Raw genomic sequence first — 15068 nt, forward strand, 5'->3', positions numbered from 1 at the left:
CAGGATACAGGACCGATAACTGTGTATAACACAGGCATGGGGCTTGGAACATTTTGGCCTGTCCTAAGGAATCATCTCCCAGGGGATACCTGGCCTCCACCCAAACATAATTTGGACTCAGGAGAAGTCAAGTATACGTCAGGGCTGTTCCTAATGGTGTTTGTGAATGATCGTCCAATTTTGGAGGAAAAGAGTCCTTTGACTTTGCATTTAAAAAGGTCCTAATCTGTTTTATTTACTACTGCAAATATAGTCTTAAACTGTAAAAGTACAGGACAGAGAAATATAATGGATATGGAACAATAGATTTGAAACACTGTATAAAGAAAGATTTCTGTACGTTTTTTTTCCTCACTGTTTAATAAAAGCTTATTTATACATTTTACTTTAGTCTCTAGACAATGTACTTCAAAATTCTTACTTCAAAATGTTGGGTCAAAAATTATGATTTTTCTAGAACAGTTTCTAAGACAGTTTTAACCATTTCCTGTCTTGCCTTCTAACTGATAAACCCAAAAGTACAGAAAAATGAAATTTGCAGAAGAGAATGAATAATTCAGATTCTGTTAGAGAGTATAGTTTGTTATAGATATGGGCAACATTAATATTTTTATATAAGCAAGGTTATTAGTTTTGCTTTGTCAGTTTACTAGTCTCCCATACACATGCAGAAAGCCAAACATATGTGATTGGAACTTGATTATAGAAGTAAAGAAACAGAAATCAATAACTGCGGTGTTGTCATCTTCAGATTTAAAGGTGATGTTCTAAAAATTTAGTATGCCAATTCTTTTGATTGTTTTTTCTTGCTGTTTTTTTTTTTTAATAAATGAAAAACAAATCCTTAAACAACAGTCTCTTTCCTCTAAATATTTTACGAGCTTTAATAACAGTTGTAACTTAAATCATATCACAATTTTGGAAATCCACATTATTTATTAGAGGATGACAACATAAAAATGTCTGGAGCCTGAAGTGGTTTTAGAAATGGTAATCTGAATGTATCCTCAGATACAAAAAAATGACAAGCTATACAGCAGATGACACTGAAATATCTACCCTGTTGGTGGAAGATAAATGTTTTTAACCTCTAATATGATTAAACATATGGAGTCACATGAGCAAACAAAATGATATTTTTTAAATATCATTTTAAATATTAAAATGTTAAATATTTAAATATTTAACAAAATAAATAAAATAAAATAAAAAAATAAATAAATAATAAAAAAATAAAATAAAATAAAAAAATAAATATTTAAATATTTATTTTAAATATTAAAATATATTTAAATATATTTTAAATATTAAAAAATATTTGTTGTTATTTTTGCTTTTCTTTTGGACAAGCTTTTACAATCATTGGCTTACTTTTAGCAACACTGATTTTTCCTGGAAGTGACCAGTTTGGTCTTTCTACACACAACATTTAAAAACATAGACTAGAATTTTGGCCATAATCCAACTCAGACTGTTAGCCAAAATGTGAACTTTTTTACAATTTAAAAGAGATTTGTCTCTTTTGTGTGTGTGTGTGTGTGTGTGTGTGTGTGTCCATTTTAGTGCCAAAATGCAAGAAAAGGAGCTCTTCACAGCCTTTCAGCCAGTCATCTAAAATAAGACAAATATTCCCCACAATACTATCTAAGGCAGATAGCCATGAGATTAGAAACATTTATATTATTTCTTATAAAAATAATTAATTTACATACATATTTTTTATTACAGCCTCTCCCTACAGTTATGTTGCATTTTATACATATATGAAAATTGTCTAGTGATTAAGCAGTGACCAGAAATTTTACAAGACTCATCTGATGTATTTGCAGTTATTACGCATCCAGACCAAGGTATTAATCAAGGTTTCTCTGTTGTCAACAGGAAAAGCTCTTGAATTCTGGAGGATGCTGACCTTCTAGAACAGTTACTCAAGGTAGTTTTGAAGTTTTGTGGTGCCTTTTTGTTTCTTTCTAATGCCAATAAAAGGAGACTAACTGAAAGGAGAGCAAGTATCTACATTTTGGAGAGATGAGAAACCTGCCCTACATGTTTCCAAAACTGTCTTTCCTAAGTTTGTTTTCCATTTCTATAGTTTCCCTTCAACTGCCCCTTTCAGTTTTGATCATCTGATTTTAAAAGACAGTCACTGACAGTATCAAATTGTCTTCATTATGAACAAGATAAATAAAAATCTCCTTAATTTCAGAGTAAAGATTTCTTGTATGAAGCAGCTCTAACTACAAGAGGTGGTTATAACTGCAGTTTCATTGCTTCTTGCAATGAATAGAAAGTTCATCTAGGGATGTATCTTTCTTTCTGAGATAGTGGAGATGTATTAAAGAATACATGTATAAAGAGTAAAGAATACAAGCTTCAATCAGACATGTTATACAGAGGTATCTTAAGAATTTTGAAAGATTCCTAGTTAAGTCAAAGAAGCTAAATGTCTCCTGTATCAAAACTAAATCAAACCAAACCAACCAACCAACCAAACAAACAAAACAAAACACCTATTCTGAGAACATAAGTCAAATTCTGCATAAATATATATATATATACCTATATATGTCACTTATGATCATCACCATTATTATGAGGACTGTTGTGCTTTTTTTGCCAGGATAGTTAATTTTCTTCATAATAACTCATATGGTACTGTTTAATACTGTTGATAATACACTGATGTTTGGTTGCTGCTGAGCAGAAGTTACACAAAGTAACGCCTTTTCTGCTTCTCATCCTGCTCAGTGAGGAGGCTGGGTGTGCACAAGAAGGGACACAGCCTGGGCAGCTGACCCAGGCTGACCAAAGGGATATTCCATATCATATGGCCTCATGCTCAGCAATAAAAGCTGGGGAAAGGAGTATGGGTGGATGTTTGGAGTGATACCATTTGTCTCCCCAAGTAACCATTATGCATGATGATCTGCTTTCCTGGAAGTGGCTGAACATCTGCCTGTCGATGGGAAGTAAAAAATGAATTCCTTGTCTTGTTTTGCTTGTGCATGCAGCTTTTTCTATACCTATTAAAATGTCTTTACCTCAACCCATGAGTTCTTGCACCTTTACATTTCTGATTCTTACCCCTGTCCCACTGTGAGGAGAGCAACTGAGTGGCTGCGTGGGACTTAGCTGCCTACAGGGGTTAAATCACAACAGTGACTGTCTCAGCCTGTAGGATGTGGGAAGAAAAACAAAAAACAAACAACAAAAACAAACAAACAAACAAACCAAAACACATAATTTCTTATACAAGAAAATGACAAGTAAATTAAAAGATCATATTCTATATCTGAAGAAATTAAAGAGTGCTAAGATATATATTGCTGTTTATCTTTGGTCCACAATGTGTTCATGGACAGATAGGTAGGTTATCCTGATCATAAAGCATGGTTTTGTATATGTTTTGTGAAAATCCATATTCTATATTGTGTAGATTAAGGACCTTGAATACTTTAAATACAAGTTGATTTAATGCATGAATTAAAAAAATGCTTTAAAGGCATCCATATCAAATGCAGTTTATTTAATTATTACCATAGGTGCATTGCAAAAAGGATTAATTAAAAAATTAACTGATTTTGACAAGCATTCTGTTCAAAGCGGTGAAAAACTCTGGAGAAGAAATTCATCGGTATAATAGGACTCTAGGTGGTGTCCAGGGCAATTCTGGCACTGTAAATATTTCTCATACACAAAGCAATGCTAACGCAGTTGGACAATGCCTCAGTAGTATCATATATAAACTGACAAGGCGGAACCAAGAATTCACCTCTTCTAATGAATAGAGGCTTTCAGACTGCTTCAGCAGGTTGCTCATATGGCAGGATCTCACACAAGACTGGCTAAACCAAGAGACAGTTCACTCTGGCGAATGGTTTCTGAATCACATTCCTAGGATGAGTCATAGATAAAATCTGCAAACTTTAATGGCTACTTGGTGATAGATCTATTTGCTTTGAAGAGGAAGACTCAGACAGTTAAAAGTGTTTTCAGATGTAGTCTCAATTTCTTAAACAAACCCTAACTCTGAAATCTTTCAAAGAGAATCCTGTTTGGAGTTGAAGGATTCTTTATGATCCAGTTCTGCTCCCTTTCCCACCTTGCTCAGAATCTAAGGAAGTCATAACGTGAATAAAGCTCAGATAAGAAATTGAAAGTGTTCTTGCCCTACCTCCTAGGGAAAAGCAGCAGGAGATGGAAAGAAAGAGGCTAGGTAAAAATTAGGTTACGCACTTCCTTCTCAGAAGTGCATAACCTAATTTTTACCTTGCAACCAAACCTATGATAAGAACCCAGTGTTAAGCCATTCTCTTACAACTGATCTGGTCAGCAGTTGCATTACGGGCCCAGGTGAGGCCAGAGAGTGAAATGTATCAAGTAACTGAAAGGAAACAAAATGGCTTACCACTTAACACCAAACCTACAATAATACATAGAGACAACTTATATTCTGTAAGTATCAGCAATTACATTGCTGTTGATTCTCATCCTCGTACCTCCAAATATCTAAATAAATATCCAAATATCTAGGCAACAGAACTCACTACCCCAAGGCTCCCTGGCTTTTGTGTCTAACAGGGTGCTTGCTGTAAGATCACCCTGCCACAGAAAGAGACACTCTCTGCTCCTCTTGCATCTTGGATCTAACACTCCAGGAGGCAGAGCAGCTTTCTTCAAAAATGAAAACTAAACCTGCAACAATGACAAAAATATGCATTTTCACTTGGATCTGAAAGCTGGACTGACTCTAGCCACCACCCTATTATATGTATCACCAACAGAGTTTGAGGGTGATGGGAGAAGAGTTTAACTACTCACAGAGTGTCGTAAATTGATGCTGAATCAACACAGTGAGAAAACTATTGAGATGCATGAACAGAAGTAATTTGCAGTGATGTGGATGGGTTAAACTCCATTTGACTTCAAAAGGAAAAGACTCTATTTTTCTTGTATTTAGTGGCATCAATATGTATTTTCCAAAATAGAAGATTGAATTGTTACTCTTAAATGCAAAAGTTTCAAGTATCAAGATCATAAAATTTCTCTGAATCAAGTATATGTTATGTTGTAGATTTTTTTGTCTTTTGCTGATAATAAGTCCTAAAACAATTTAGGACTCAAAATGTCCTCCGAATAATACTAATTTATTATCATGTTTGACTTTCTAAGGGCTACGGTACAGTTGATTAGTTTTTGTTGTAGTTGTTGTTGTTGTTTTTCCCTCTCTGGGCTCTGATTTCTTGTAGCCTATGTTTCTATCAAAGTGGCAATTAGATCTTGCTATATTTTACCATACCAACATACCTTACACAGAGAAAGATTGGCATTAGTCAGATAAACTCCACGGTATGTCTACAGCATGGATAATTAGTGTATGTGCTCTAATTAATGCATATTATTATGGGACACAATTTTGAAAACATGATACAAATGTCAGCTTCTTGTTTGTATGTTCATTTTAGCTCTTCATTAGATTCAAAATGAAAAATACTTATGGAACAGAAAAGACAAATGGGACTATAGGTTATATAGTTTAGCCCACTTGAGAGTTCTATGCAGAGATCAGCATAAAAATCTTTCCCTTATGAATATTTTGGGGAAATGAAGAAACAGATGGTGACTTGTAGAAAATACAAACTCAGATGACTCATAGACAAAAGAGACTTTTCTTAATGCCAACTTTTATTTTATTTTTGATGTTTCTCTTCAGCTTCTTTTTAAAAATAGCTACTGGGGACCCAATTTGTATGTTAAGTATTTAATTTAATATTGTAATTACTCTAAATGACTAATCTTGTCTTCATTTCAAAATTATGTATAATTCTTTGAAAGGACTCTGAAAAGCCTGTGTATGTGTTTCACTGGGTTCTAACACCTGTAGCTGCTGGAGACAAGTGTAAGTTATAAGTATGTATCTTGTAATTTTGGAGCATAATTATCTCTAGGGAACCTGCTGGACCTAGAGATGGACCTGTGGACTCTTGAGGTCCCTTCCAACCCCTACAATTCTGTGATTCTGTGATTTTGTGATAATTATTCATGAATACTGCATGTTATCCAGCAGCTTATTAAGGGTGCTTACTGTCTGTATATAGGGCATAATGGAGCATGAATCTATGTAGAAATGAAAACTTGGTTAAACTCTATGTTAATCTTTTTCAGCCTATACAGTTGGAAAAGGGTAAAAAGGTAAAGGTAAAGGTAATGAGGAATGTGAAAAGAGGAAAGGGAAGGCAAAAGGCAAGGACACGGACAAAGGCAAGGGTGGGAAGGCAGTGGATTTCCTTTTGCCTCAGCCCTGAGAGTCAACAGGCAGCCAAACATATACTCTTATTCACTGCAGTAACACTAATAGCTCTGACAACCCCACAGAAGGGAAAAGGGTCAAGACAGCATAAAACCATTTCAGTAAACTTTGTCCCAGTACCTAGAGAGTTTTGTTGGAATGAGTCCCTTTATGTGAATTACTTCTGCTTTCTATCCCAAGATGCAAAAGACAGATCATTCACCTCAAATAACTTAATGATACCAAATTTATCTGATAATTTAAATTTAGAATTCAAATGCAGTGCTGCTCTTGTTAATGTAAATGCATCACCTAACCTACCTAGCTCCCTTGCTCTTATAAAGAAATGAATAGAATTCAGTGAGACACGGGAGTTTTAAGGTCTCTGGACAAAGCCTTGTTCTCATGGCCAGTGTCTCATTCTCACAGGCTCTGTAATTGCACATTCCCTTAATTGCACATACTCCCTTAAGTGTATGGAGTGACTACACAGACCTTGCTTTATAGGTTTTCACCTGTGTGTGCTTTTTATCATATTCAGAGAAGTAGTGGTTAACCAAACAGGTGTTCCTACAAAGAGGGAATAATAAAGGGAAAAGAGAAATAATGCATTTCAGCTGCACGTGTTTCTAGTAGATAAGTCCGAAGTATGATAATGATCCAAAAGAAAAAAAGAAAAAAGAAAACAAAAGGCAACAAGGCATTTATATTCATTCTATTCCATTCTAGTCATCAGTTCCACATGTTTTTATGCATAAGAACAAGTCTGTGTTTGTTACATTAAAATGTGACTTTTCTATAAAGAGAAATCATTTTAAAGCCAACTGAACAAGTATATCTTGTATCTGCTGCAATTATTTGTTACACATTGTCCAGATCAACACATGGGGGCTAGGGCTCAAAAGTTTTTTGTTTGTTTGTCTGTTTGTTTTTTTCATTAGTCAGCATCCGTGAATGTACATTTGAAAAGCTCAGAAGCAGTGTTTCTTTCATCTTTGACTTGCAGCAATTCCACCAAATGATTGACATGTACTGCTAAACTTCATAATGTATTATCTGTACTACTCAACTAAAGGTTCTATGTCTGTATATGCTGATGTGCCTACAAATGCATGTTTATTTGTTAAACGGAGGAACATTTGCCTATTACAATGTTCAAACTCAGGTCTGGAAAACCCACCTAGGCTCTATTGGCTTCATGCATGCCCCTGCCAGTGTCACTCATGACATATAAATGGCATTCATACCTTTATTTAGAGTCTATTTTAGGGATTTTGTAATGATAGCAAATGTCAGAGCTTCCTGCTGTTTAACAATGGACTTCATTTTAACAATGGACTGAGAATTTGAAAAATTAAGGTAGGCATTAAGTACTGAATTGTTGTCTGCCCAAAATTCCTTAGGGAAATGGTAAAAAAAAAAATGGCTAAGGCAAAAAGGGGAAAAAAAAAATGACAAGGGTCAGCAACATGGACTTTTATGGAGAAAACACAGTGCAGGAAGAAATGGAAGACACTACAGAAAAGCAGAGCTTTTGGGTCCTGAAGAAGAAAAGGAAAGAAACTGGCAAATATAAATGACAGAATATTCTATCAGATAATTCTAAGGTACGTGAGTCAGCTTTCCTGAATTAGTTTCCTATCTGCCTTTCACCAGGTGATCTTGAAAAAGATGCATTCCCTTTCAGTGCTTCAGCTTCCTTATCAGAAAAGCAAGGATATAATATACATGAGTCTCACAGAGAGCTGAAAACACCTTTAATTCATGATACAGAAGTAACGACACTAACCTAAAGCTATTATAGAGAAAGAAAAATTATTATTATTTTAGTACCATTTGGTATGCAAGTGCTGAGTAATCCTAGCTGAAAAAAGTTCCATTGTGCATGGTACTGTACAAAAACATAGAAAGAAAAAACAAATCTGACACTGAAAGGTACAGATAAGAAAAAAACATGAGAAAAATGAATATACAAAGCAAGTTCACAAACAAAAATAATCATAAAATTGTAGACTGTTATAAATATATGTGTTGTAGTATTTCCTTTGTGTATGAGGATAGAGAGCTGAGGTACAAATAGAAGCAGTGTATTAATTTTTTTCCTCTCACTTTCAGAACTGTCAATCAGAAAGAAAACAGATTTTTTTTTTTTTTTTTGAGAAACAGAGACTGAGAGACCACAGAAGGAAGAGGGAATGAAAATTCTGAGCTTTTTTATCCAAGAACAGCTAATGAGATAAGTAACTTTCATGAAAATAATAAAAGCTTTTTATTTTATTCCAAAGAATAAGGAAGATAGGCTTCTGAAACTTGAAAACCAGCAATAGTCATTCTTAATTTCCATTCAGAATTCTGTGAGAAACACTAGAACAGTCAAGACTCGTTTTCATTATAATTTTCATGCTGTAAGCATTCAGGAAAGCCTTGACACCAGTAGAACAAGCCAATAGAAGAGAAGGGAAATTTGTAACTAAGAAAACTCGGTGATTTGAGAAACATCAAAATGTGTATTGGGAGAGGAAACAACATGCTTATCTCAGAGATGGCTTAGAATCTATTTTCACATTTCTTTTCCCAATTATTTCCTTACAATTCTTGGATAATGCTAAAGTCATTTTATTGTTCCCAGTGAAATAGCCCACCATGACCCGCCAGTCATATAACAGTTTCATTCGCAACAGTAACAGCGCTATAGAACCATAGAATGGTTTAGGTTAGAAGGGACCTGTGGATGTCATCTAGTCTATCGACCCTGCTCAAGCATGGACACCTAGAGCTGCTTGCCCAGGACTGGGTCCAAACAGCTTTTGAATATCTCCAAGAAGGGAGACTCCACAAACTCCCTGGGCAAACCTGTATTCTTACACCCCGGGTGCTCTCCAAGATTTTAACTTTAGCAGGTTCTAATCTAGCAGTTATCTTGTTTGCCTAATTTCCATTTAGGTTCTCCTTCAAAAAAAATGTTCTATTTTAGCAACACACAGCTTTGGCCAGGTTCAAATTTTTTAAAGACAAAATTCACAGGACTTCTATATAGATAATTTATGCAGAAATTACTGTCAGTCTCATGGGCAGCTACTGAGCCTCACTGTGAATGGAACTAATAACTATTACCAAGATATGATAATTTAATTTAACATTAGGAAACCATCTGGTGCCTTCATTTCATGTTGTAACATAATGCTGCTGTTTTGCTCAATCCACTCTCATTACAACAAGATAAAGCAGTTAAGGAAAAACATACACACAGATAATAAATTTATCCCCTTTGTCATCTTTGTGCAACCCTTCCAGAAGTCACACTCATAGATTTTTAAAGTAGGAGGGGACTACTAAAGTCTAAACTGAGCTAATGAAGGCTATGTATTTCACTGAGTAAACTCTAAGTCAAAACGATAGTGTGCTTGGGCTATGTTATATCTTTCTCCTCGTAATGGCTGATGGATGAATCTAACCCACTCCTAGGTAAATTCTACCACTGGTTAATTACTTACAGTCTTACAAATGTGCACTTTATTTCTGGTCTGAATTTGCCTAACTTAGCTTTGAAACACTGGATCTCATTATGCCTTTTTCTGCTAGATTAAACAGCCATCAAGTCTCATCAAGTCAAAAGTCTCATTCCCATTAAGGCACTTACAAACCATGATCAAGTCACCTCTTAACCTTCTCTTCAGCAGATTAAACAGACTGATCTTCTTTATCCTCTAACTATAAGGCTTTTTCTTCCAGACCTTCTTTCGCCTTTTATGAACTGTTACCAATTTTAAACATATTTTTGAAGTGTGGTCACCAGAACAGGATATTTCATTGGTTCCCTAATACAAAAGCAGTGTTGCTTCCTATTTGATTCACTTGTTCATATAACAAATAATCTAATATATACTATTTAAAATTCACATTCAGCTTATTGATAAAGCAGAAGTATTCCAAAAGCAGTTTAAAACATACTTATCCTAGTGTTTATACTCCATACGGAAAAAATCAGGCACCTCGTGTCTTTCCTTCACTATCTACCTCCAGTGTAACTTCTGTACTTTAAGACATTTTTCTGAAACTTTTTTGTCTTCTTTGATCAGGTGCCTGTTCTTAAGTTCTTTTTACATTATAATTTAACTGTATTATCTATGAGCTAGTCAACTCTGGTAGTAGTAACTTTTAAGGCAATTCCACTTCCAGTCTGCTTTGAAAATATTTTCTTGCATTTCATTTTCTTGAAGTAAGGAAATTATATTCCTGAATATATTCTGTATATTGCATATACAGAAGATAAATTTACTTTGTGAACACACAAATACAGATAGAGTATGTTGACCAGTCCTATAATATTTTGATTTCTGATATCTCAGCCTCATTAATTAAAAATACCTAATTATACCAGAAAGTTTACTGGAACAGATAGACTGTAACCAAACATTTTCTTTTATCTTCTGTGAGAAATACATTTAATTAGATTGTATTCCTTACATAGCTAGCTGTAGTGAAAAGCATTTACATCAAGCATACTTTAATTTCAAAATGGAAGATGCCTCGGACACTGAATGAAATTAAATTGTACAGTTTCCCTTTACATCTCTTTTGAGTATGATTTTCATTTATTGGCTTCACTACAAGAACAGTTGTGCCTATTCCTAATGCTTATGTTTGGGTCCATTTTACTATGTACAAAATAATACTCATTAAATTCCATACTTCTTAGTTAAGATAGTAAACTAATTGGAAAAATATTTGGAATCATTTGTTTGCTATCTGGAACAGAAGTACTGAAGTATCAGTGTATTTTCATGTCACAAAACACTAAACACAACTTGATCACACATAAAGCCCAGAAAATATGTTTGTTCAGCAGAATAAACCTTAATTTGACCTAAAATTTATCAGGAGAATACAAAAATCCCATGTTTTTTTCTGACTTCTGTTTCATTCATAGCGAAGTAGAATAATTTGGTAATATACTAAAATCAATACCAAATTATGTGATCTGACACTATAACTCTGTTATAAGTCTAGGGTATTTCAAAAACATGTCACTAAAACAAATGTCTATGCAAGATGTGCAATTCCAATTCTGTTAGAAGTAAATCTTCTCTAGTTCTTGAGTATAGTAGAAAAACACAAAATATATCTAAATAAATAGAAACAGAGCAATAAGAAAGAAATGTGCAGAAAAGGGAGCAGTGTATTAATATGCAGAGGGGAAAAACATCCAAAGAAAGAGAAATAGTTTCTGTATGCTAAAAACACAGATTACATACACACATACAAAAGGAAAATGAAAGAAAAATGGCAGAAAATTAAAGGGGGGTGGGGGAGAGCAAGACTGAGTTAAGAGTTGCTTCTGGCAACTACAGGAAAAGACGCTCCTAAGTTTAAATTGCTTCTTAATATTTTAGAATTCACAGTTTCAGTCTGAAACAGAACAAGTTCAGTCTTCTGCTTGACAAGAATGAAAATAAAGCTCTGTAGTGTTTTCTGGTAACTCAATTCATAATGTCATCCCTTTATGTCCTCAGATTTAAATCATTTCCATTCTTTTAAAAATGTCAGTCTTTAAACCTTCTTTCAAAAGTTTAGAAAAGAAAGAAGCAATTTTATTTAATTGCTTTAAATATTTCCTGACATCCAGACACCTCTAACTGATTAGTTACTTCTATTAACTTCCTCAGCTCCCTTTCTAAGAAGCATTCTGGAGAATACTCCGAATCTTTCCAAAGCATTCTAAAGTGCTGAAGTTTTATCAATTTTATTTCCAAGCAGAAGCTTAAAGCCCTATAACTATTTTAAAAATATATATAAATAAAACTATGTGTATATTTGGATTGGCTGTAAGATCATAATATGATCATACTATTCATATGAACGAATAGTAACTATTTAGCCAATGAACAAGTATGTTAAAAAATGAACAAACATCTCTGAATCTAATGAGGGGAACTGCATATACATTCTTTGATTTCTGGGCCAGCCTACAGTTTTCCCTTGGACTTCACTTTGTCTAGTTTCAAATGCCAGCTTAATGGTCAGCTCAAATCTTTAGGTGACAGCATAGTAACTCATAAAAACAGAATACTCATAAAACTCATAAACTCATAAAAACAGAACAGCTAAAAGTCTTCAAAAGACCTTAAGCTTTAAACACCTCTCTGGATGATCCAGGATATGCCTGTGCTATCAAACATGAAGAGGTATAGAACAAACCATTCTCCTCTCATGCATACTTCTCATTAATTTGAGCTGACTTACATTCTTGATGATGCTAGAAAAGAAACCTTTCTTTCTAATCCACCAGCATATTTCACTATATTTCAGATGGAATTACCTTAGTAACAGACTAAAATGAACAGAAAAACTGGAAGAATCTGATCTTTTTTTTATGAACAAATTAAATTTTAAAATTTCTCAAAAATAAGTCCAAAAGACATTCTCTGTACAGCCAGTAATATTCTTAGAAAAGCCCAGTTGCTTGAGCAAAGATTAATATTAAGTATAATGCTACTGTATATATAATGATACTGTGACACCTACTTCAGCAAAACTCATTCTTGTACACAGAATTAGATCTGTCAAAGCAAAATGTTCACGTTTCTTCACCTACTCTGTTACCATACATTCAGTTCTTTAAGCAAAAATCATCAGAGAACTTGCCTGCTATTGCCCATGAGAGCAATTTTGCATTTGCTTCACTTGCTATCTCAGGAAATCCTCAGAAAGTGATTTTCAATTACTTTTGAAAGTGGGGGAATAGTATCCTTTGCTGTAGCAAGATGCAGAGACTTTCCCCCCAAAATCAGGATATAGGATCTTTTCAAACAGAATATAAAGCTTACCTTAAAGAAAGTCATGGTTGCTCCATCTTCAACTGCCCCATACTCTATCTTTGTCTGCTTGGCCAAATCATCAGCAGAATCAATAGGGGATTCCATACGTTCCACTGTCAGAAAGGCGGCTAGGTTAGCAGTGTACGAGGAAATGATGATAAGTGTGAAAAACCACCAAATGCCTCCCACTATCCTGGTGGAGAGGGCTTTGGGCATGAGCTCAGAACCTAATGAAAACCAGGGGAGAAAGATGAAACCAACGCACAGAAAATAATTAGTAAGTGTTCAGCACTTTTTGCCACAGTGGGGAGATGGAATCACTGTGCAAAAAAATCTTTAAGCTACAGGGTTATGTGTACTGCTTGTAAAAACACACACAACTGAAATGAAAAATAAGAACTGATTACATTTATAAAGACAGGATTTTTGGAGCTGTGGGAATCAAAGAATAGTAATGGGAGACTCGGTTATCAGTGCTTTAAAATAAATAAATAAATAAATAAATAAATAAAGTGAAAAAAGCATTTACTTGAACTGGTTTTCCAGAAAAATTCATGGCTGGATTGAGCCTCTAACTTAATATTAATATTGAAGCACTTATATAGTTCTTTAACTTTAAGGCATGAAATAAGCATTGTTTAAGTATTTCATAAATCTAATTTGATTAAGTAAAAAAAAAAAAAAAAAAAAAGGAAAAGATATGAAATAAAGCAATAAAGCATTTCATATCTGAAATACATAATATAAAATATAAAGGAATCAATGAATTTTGCTATTTGTATTGCAAATACAAGGCAGGATTGTTTATTGAATGCTTAGATTTAAAAAAAGAACATCTCCCATCTCTATAGTTAGCCCCACAATTTCATATTAATATGGTTGGCTACGCCACATATTTAATTTGATAGAACAGCAATGAAAAGATTAGACTGCTATGCATAAACTGGATAAAGATAGATTATAATGCATTGCTGGAGTTGCCTGCTCATGGCACTAAAGAATGGAGGGGGCTACAAACACTGTATAGTAATTTGCATAATTATTAATGCTAATTTAGAATCTAATGAGATAAATTGAAGCACATAAACTCCTCTTGTGCCTAATTACTAAAAATAGGAAAAATAAAATTCAATGTAATTTACAACTGCAAATATTTATTATAAATGAACATGTATGGATTTTTTTTTCCCAAAACATTATAATTGAATGAAATGAATTTTCTAATGATATCAAATAAACAATTTCAAGCTTCACTGAAAAAAGTTTATATAAGATCTTGTAGAAGTATCTGAAAACTTGTTTTCAAAGAAACAGATTTACCATATCCACTACATAATTGTACCACAGAAATCACTTTTTTTTAGTTGGTCACTATGCCTGTTTTGAGATCTTCTGGGTAAAATGGAATGAAGGCAAGATGGACTATTTTATTCCTGTTAAATTTTAGTGTTCATATTGAATCATTTAAGGAAATGGTCCAGCAAGGTAACACATCTTCATATAAAGAAAGATTATGCCAAACTTTCAACATCAATGCCAAAAACAGAACAGAACGGAAAAAAAAAAAAAAAAAAAAGCCAAAGAAAAGGAAAAAAGAAGTGGTATCATAACTGGACTATTGTATTTAAAAACAGCCCATCTTACCCTGCAGTTCATCTTACCCTTGCTGTTTCAAACAAAAAAAGCTGACAGACTTGGACATGACAGCCAACTCCAGCGCCAGACTCTGCCTAGAATTCTGCAAGGAAAAAAGTAGAAAAGTACCTTTCTGATGTAGTTGCTCCTAGGCCCTGCCAGTCAGACACTTAGACACCGTAATACTAACAGACTTCCCAACAAGCCCACCATCACCAACTGTTTTTTAATTGCTTGTTTCATTTAAAAATCAACACCAGTAAAGTCATATAGGACTGGGAAGAAAAGAAGAGCGGAAATGTTTGCCACAGTTGCCCCAATTACCA

General features: G+C 34.1%; 1 protein-coding gene across 5 annotated transcripts in view; it reads right to left on the reverse strand.

Moving 5' to 3' along the window:
* The window catches only part of GRIK2 (glutamate ionotropic receptor kainate type subunit 2), a 400442-nt gene that overhangs the window by 70775 nt on the left and 314599 nt on the right, over nucleotides 1-15068 (reverse strand). For all 5 annotated transcript variants that reach the window (XM_068677832.1, XM_068677833.1, XM_068677831.1 and 2 more), the window contains one exon: nucleotides 13117-13334. In XM_068677832.1, the coding sequence (XP_068533933.1) occupies nucleotides 13117-13334 (218 nt within the window). The remainder of the gene's footprint in view (nucleotides 1-13116; nucleotides 13335-15068) is intronic.

This window comes from Anas acuta, chromosome 3 (genome assembly GCF_963932015.1).
Source record: "Anas acuta chromosome 3, bAnaAcu1.1, whole genome shotgun sequence".
Classification (NCBI taxonomy): Eukaryota; Metazoa; Chordata; class Aves; order Anseriformes; family Anatidae; genus Anas; species Anas acuta.